Source organism: Clarias gariepinus, chromosome 1 (assembly GCF_024256425.1).
Source record: "Clarias gariepinus isolate MV-2021 ecotype Netherlands chromosome 1, CGAR_prim_01v2, whole genome shotgun sequence".
Taxonomy (NCBI): Eukaryota; Metazoa; Chordata; class Actinopteri; order Siluriformes; family Clariidae; genus Clarias; species Clarias gariepinus.
The window spans coordinates 44867854-44874736 of NC_071100.1; the positions used below are offsets into that span (position 1 = coordinate 44867854).

General features: G+C 36.5%; 1 protein-coding gene across 1 annotated transcript; it reads left to right on the top strand.

Annotated features, from left to right (window-relative positions):
• Nucleotides 1–1015: 1015 nt before the first annotated feature.
• LOC128529747 (uncharacterized) lies at nt 1016–5775 on the top strand. Its single transcript, XM_053503243.1, has 7 exons — nt 1016–1090; nt 2851–3518; nt 3621–3666; nt 4204–4295; nt 4433–4543; nt 5135–5402; nt 5490–5775. The coding sequence occupies exons 1-7, from the start codon at nt 1064–1066 to the stop codon at nt 5694–5696; spliced, it is 1419 nt and encodes a 472-aa protein (XP_053359218.1). The 5' UTR covers nt 1016–1063; the 3' UTR covers nt 5697–5775.
• The last annotated feature ends 1108 nt before the right edge of the window (nt 5776–6883 follow it).

A 6883-nucleotide genomic window follows, 5' to 3' on the forward strand; every position in this document is an offset into this window, starting at 1 on the left:
TTGACTGTGAGAAAATGCAGGAAAAGTGTCTAGAAACTTGAAGAAAGTGAACAACCTGCTTGAAGCAGTTACACCAATTATACTGTTTTGAGATGTGAAAAATATTTATTTATTTAATATGACATTTTTAATCAACTGATCAGTACCCAAGTTTGTATTGAAATGCTATTAGCGTTTAGCTTGTCTTTTTAAGGCAAGGAACATTAAGGCAGCTCTAACAAATTTCTAACAAACAAAAGGTTTAATCATATATGAAAGAAAGGGCAGGTTTATCAGGTTTACTTGAGGTGTCAAGTAACGAAGTACAAATACTTCATTACCTTAATAAGTAGAAATTTTGGGTATCTATACTTTACTGGAGTAATTATTTTTCAGCCGACTTTTTACTTCTACTCCTTACATTTTCATGCAATTATCTGTACTTTCTACTCCTTACATTTTAAAAATAGCCTCGTTACTCCTATTTTATTTCAGCTTGTCATTCAAAAAACAAACAAACAAAAAAAATCCGGATAAATCGCACCATCCGGATGGAGCGAATTTGATTGTGGTTGGATGAGAAGTATAAACATACCATTCCAACACCCTATTGGTTGGTACGTGATCTATCGCACCTGCACATGACGTCACGTCACACACTCCAGCAAGGATGTTTAAATAAAATAGCATTTTCGATTGATAAGGTTGTGATAAGTAGACGAAGATGTCCACAAAAAAAATTCACGTGCATAAAAAATACACATATTAATAATATACAATGCACATATGTACAACTGTGTAAAATGTTTAAAATTCACGAGTGCATCATGGACTGTACATGTAAAAATCGATTTACGTGCGTGAATATTCCTGCATTTGTGTGTGCGCGTGTATTTTTGAGACTTTCCCGGCTCCAACGTGCCCGCTCAAAAACGTCATTCGTGCTCTTTAGCCAATCAGGCGCGACCTTACTATTCAGCCAATCACAGTCCTCCAGGAGCGCTCGAGTAGCTCAGCTTTGCACACCTTTTGCGCAGTCGGAGTTAATTACAACGGAAATCAAGTTATACCTACTTAAACTAGCATGGCGAACCAAGACCAGGATGCACGTGTAAGTTATTACTTGTTTTCATAATGTTTCATTAATTAACTTAGCCAAAAAAACAACAACAACACTTTATCATCTTTATAAACACTCCACCCTCATTACGACGAGGCTGAAGTTAGCTCCTTATTCGCAGCTTCCGATTCGTTTGGCTTCTTACTGCGCAGCGTCTCACTCTGCGGCTGAAGTTAGCTCCTTATTCGCCTCGTTACTAACGGGAGTGTTCACGTTGGCGAAAGCTGCGCAGTTTTTCAAAAAAAACAAAAAAAAAAAAAACCGTTATTTTGGTGGCTTAAACCGTTCTGGCCAAGCAAATATGAACTATACAACACACAGCAGGTACTCAACTATATAGTAAAAGTGAAATTGTCCTGACCCAGATTGATTTTACACTTTTTTTTTTAAAAAAGGATGGAAATATTTGACTATTTAATTGTATTATTAAATCGACTTTTGAATTAAAAAATCGTTTTATTTAAATTTTTAAAATGGTAGTGATTTTAAAGTGTTTCCAGTGTATGGAGCACTCTGACTGATTAATGGATATGTATTAATTATTCAGCAATCACTATATTTTTAATATTTGCCTAGCCCTTACTTGCTAAATTATAAGTATGTTAGGAGACTATTCAAACTGATACATTTTAATTATTTTATACATCACAAGAACATCTTCTTTTTTATCTTTTTCAACATTTTCTAGTGTGTCAGATTTAGAGACAGGGCCTTCTCTGCTTCATCCTTGTTCATGTACATAAGCTTCCAAAATGCACTGATATACCTGGTGACTCTAAAATCAGAAAATATATTAATCTTAATACATATTAACACAGTGATTAGTTTACTGCTGATGTTGACGGCAAAAAAAAGAGAATAAAATAGGCTGTATCTCAGTTTGTTACAAAAACCTTAAACACTGTTCAGTCTATGGCAGTAAAACATTTGATCCCATTTCTTTTGTTTAATCACCGAATATGCTGAAGACGGGACAGACAATCACACAGGACAAACAAACACACAAACTAATTTCATTAGCATATATGCTACATTATACATACCTGTATATCACACACATTAATATACATTATACGCATTACCATATATGGAGGCTGATCTGAATGGTAACCCACTTCTGAATTGTCCTGCTACAATAACAGAAATTTAAATATTAATTGTTCAATTAGAAGCAAAATTAGGCCTGGTAGTTTGTTGATAAAATGTGAAAATGGTTGATAAAGTATGTAAAGACATTAAAACATTTGCAAACTCTGTTCCGACACTGACTTTTGCAGTATGATGTATATTTTTATGTTACTAAATGCTATAAGGATAATAAAAGAAAGTTTATAATTAGACTTAATTAAAAGGCACCCAGGTAAAGAACAGTTACAGAAATTAAATGCAGTATGTGCAACTTAAAGCTGCGAATAAGGACCTAACTTCAGCCTCGTCTCATTACGTACTGTATTTGTCACAGTTTTTCATTTTCAATGAAAACACTCAGCATAGTAAGAATAGCATGTGACTGACTATTTTCTTTACAATTAGAGTGGTGAATTGATCATTTATTATGACTTTTTAAACTGGTGTTTGGTCTGTTTGAACTTAGTTACAGCAATAAATACATATAGCAAGTTGTACTTTATGTAGCAACTATGTTGAAACAATGATTTGAACAAGATATGCAGCATGATTCAAAACATTTATTTTAAACAGTATAACTTACTGTCTGTACATTGAAATACGTTTTCTTTTTAATAATTTAGAAATCTCTCCAGCAGTACATTCTGCAACGACTTCATGATCGTTTGGTTCATGTCTTGGAGAGACAGCCACTGAACATGGATTACCTTCACTTCATTTGCAGACAGGAGCTGGTGGTTATTAGTGCCTTGGATGAAATTCTACATATTCCAGAAGATGTCATGACAGCCCTTTCAAGTCTAAGCAAGCTCATACAGCGTCAGAGAGATATCGAGGAGGTATCTGTCACAGTGATGTTGGAAACAGGACGTGGACGCCCAAGAATTTCCATTTCAGAAACCACTCTTGCCCATCTAATAGAACTCGGGCTGCCAGTCAAGTCTATCGCAGAGCTACTGGGTGTGTCTCGTGCTACGCTGTTCAGGAGGATGACTGAAAACGGTTTATCTGTGAGAGCTATGTACAGTACATGTACAGATGAAGAGCTTGATGCTCTTATCACAGAGATTAAGAGATCTTTGCCAGATGCAGGATATCGTATGGTTCGAGGGTCTCTACTGGCACAGGGGCACCGGGTACAGTTTGATAGGGTGTGTGCATCCATGCATCGTGTAGACAGTGTCGGTATTCTCTCCAGGATGACCAACCTGCGATGTATTGCTCGCAAAACATACTGTGTTCCTCACCCCAACTACATGGTGCACGTAGACACCAACCATAAACTCATCAGGTATGTCTGCAAACCATCCCTAAAATATTAATTTTGTGTACATAAAAATTTCTAAAACAAGTTATAAATAAATTTATTTTTAATTTTTTTTTTTTTTTACAGGTACAACTTGGTTATCTTTGGTGGAATAGATAGTTATTCAAGAAAGGTAAGAACGGTTTTAAGGGATTTAAGCTTTTAACTCTGAAACCCTAGTATAATTGTTTTTTTTGTTTTGTTGTTTTTTTATGCGCCATGCACTGAAGGTGTTTTCTTCTTCTGCCTTGTATAAATTATAGTTTAACCCAGGGGTGTCAAACTCAGTTCCTGGAGGGCCGAGAGTTTTGTTCCAGCCCTGCTCCAACATGCATACCATGTAGTTTTCAAATAAGCCTTAATGACTTGATTAGTTTCAATTAGGATCAGGTGTTTTCAATTATGGACCCTGCAGTTCCTTTGCCCTTCTGGAACCTAGTGTGACACCCCTGGTTTAACCCTTTCATTTCTAAACGTCTTGGACTACACATTAACAGCATAGAAGCAATAAATACCTTGCTTGAACCCTGGTAGTGGCTGCTGTATATTTGTATTTTCATTTATTGTTACAGAAACAATCTTTCTACTAATGTATATTTTTAGTTGTATATGTTTTTTTATATATATATATATATATATATATATATAAAAATAAAATCCCCCCCTACAGATTATGTACCTAAAGGTTTCAAACAACAACCACTCCGACACCCATTTGGCATTTTTCAGAGAGGCTGTGAATACACACGGGTTTCCACAGAGGTATTAGTATTAAATTGCAAAATTATTATTATTATACTTAAATTATGATTTAAGAATGTTATGTATATAGTATGTATAATTCAGAGTTAATTATGTATAAATGCAACCCAACACAATGTGTGATGTTTTTGTTGCAGAGTAAGAGGCGATCATGGAGGTGAAAATGTGGGGATTGCAGAACTCATGTTTTCAGTTCGTGGCACTGATGACAACAGCTTCATTGCTGGCAAAAGTGTTCACAATCAGAGGTAATTTCATGGTCATCAATTATTTCATTAAGACTCCGCTAATCATTACATAATTAATTCACAGTAGCATTAATACTTCCATTAAACTGACTCTTTTGCTATAGTGTGTCAGTAGAAAATATCAGTTTATATTTTCCAATTTGAAATAATCCATTGAGATTTTTGTCTTATGTAATCATCGGTCAGTCTGGAATGACATATAGAAACAGAACAAACTGCAACAGACTAAATCCTGAAGAACTGTGGAGAGAAACATCTCCAAGATGCTTCAAGAAACCTTTCTGCAAAACTATGAGCAAGTGAAGAGAGCAAAACCTGCATTAAACACAAAAGATGCTCGCATCAAATGTTGTTCATTTAGTTCATAGAAGTTTTTTTTTTTTTTTACATTATTTTGACAATCATTTTACAGCATTTTTACACAAATTACTTAAACTTTTACCAGTACTGTAGCTTTGCAGGACGGTTTCTAAACAAGATATCGTTTGCTTACCATTTACTGTAAGTCAGGATGATTTTTTTTTTTTTTTTTTTTTTGGGGTGATAATATTGGGCTATACATTCATGTTTGTTTGTTTTTTTTATATACAGAATAGAACGTCTCTGGCGTGATGTATTTATAGGTGTGACAAGTGTCTACTACAACATTTTGCACTCGTTGGAGGACAATCACCTGCTGGATATAAGCAACTCCTTGCATTTATTCTCCTGCCATTATGTGTTCCTGCCGCGCATCCAGGCCAGCCTGGATGCCTTTTGTGAGGGTTGGGACAACCATCCCATTAGGACAAAACACAATTTGACACCCAATCAGCTGTCGCAAGTGAGCCAGTTGCAGAATCCAGTTTTGGATCCAGAGGTAAATTCAATGAGATCAAGTAAAAAGTAAAAGAAATTTAAGTAAAATCCGTGCACACAGAATATCTAATGAATTTGTTTTCTTAAGCATGTTGCCATACCAAACATTGAATGGGAGTACAGCGGATACTCTGAGGACCCAACTCTTGGTGTGCATGTTCCGGTGCTTGACATTCCATTAACGGACAATGAAATAGCAGAACTGCAAAAAGCCATCGACCCAATGCAGCATTCTGAGTCTTTTGGAGTGGACATCTATCTTAGTGTTGTGCAATATGTTGACAGATTACATTAATCTGGGTCAAGTACCATTTACCTTATTGTACAACCTGCTTACTCTGCATGTATGGAGCTGCATTTTGCATGTTTACCCAGTGTACAATAAGATTATTCATATTACTGGAATAAGACTATTTAAAAATGCATGCAAAAAGAATTATTAAACATGTACTTAAACTGTGCTTCATTCCTTTTTTTTGTGTGTGCGTAAACTAGTCCAGCAGGTAATAAACATTTTCAACATTCAACAAAGTGGTGTGTGTGTGTATATATATATATATATATATATATATTCACTCACCTAAAGGATTATTAGGAACACCTGTTCAATTTCTCATTAATGCAATTATCTAATCAACCAATCACATGGCAGTTGCTTCAATGCATTTAGGGGTGTGGTCCTGGTCAAGACAATCTCCTGAACTCCAAACTGAATGTCAGAATGGGAAAGAAAGGTGATTAAGCAATTTTGAGCGTGGCATGGTTGTTGGTGCCAGACGAGCCGGTCTGAGTATTTCACAATCTGCTCAGTTACTGGGATTTTCACGCACAACCATTTCTAGGGTTTTCAAAGAATGGTGTGGAAAAGGGAAAAACATCCAGTATCCGGCAGTCCTGTGGGCGAAAATGCCTTGTTGATGCTAGAGGTCAGAGGAGAATGGCCCAACTCCTTCAAGCTGATAGAAGAGCAACTTTGACTGAAATAACCACTCGTTACAACCGAGGTATGCAGCAAAGCATTTGTGAAGCCACAACACACACAACCTTAAGGCGGATGGGCTACAACAGCAGAAGACCCCATCGGGTACCACTTATCTCCACTACAAGACTGGAAAAATGTTGCCTGGTCTGATGAGTCTCGATTTCTGTTGAGATATTCAAATGGTAGAGTCAGAATTTGGCATAAACAGAATGAGAACATGGATCCATCATGCCTTGTTACCACTGTGCAGGCTGCTGGTGGTGGTGTAATGGTGTGGGGGATGTTTTCTTGGCACACTTTAAGCCCCTTAGTGCCAATTGGGCATTGTTTAAATGCCACGGGCTACCTGAGCATTGTTTCTGACCATGTCCATGCCTTTATGACCACCATGTACCCATCTTCTGATGGCTACTTCCAGCAGGATGATGTACCATGTCACAAAGCTCGAATCATTTCAAATTGATTTCTTGAACATAACATTAAATCCTCTGTGGTGGAAC

Excerpts from the sequence above, each read along its gene's own strand:
- LOC128529747 (XM_053503243.1), top strand. The coding sequence starts at position 1,064 with ATGGCGAACCAAGACCAGGATGCACGT. Across the intron at positions 4,296-4,432 it reads ACACACGGGTTTCCACAGAG|AGTAAGAGGCGATCATGGAG; the intron begins GTATTAGTATTA and ends TTTTTGTTGCAG. Across the intron at positions 5,403-5,489 it reads ATCCAGTTTTGGATCCAGAG|CATGTTGCCATACCAAACAT; the intron begins GTAAATTCAATG and ends TGTTTTCTTAAG.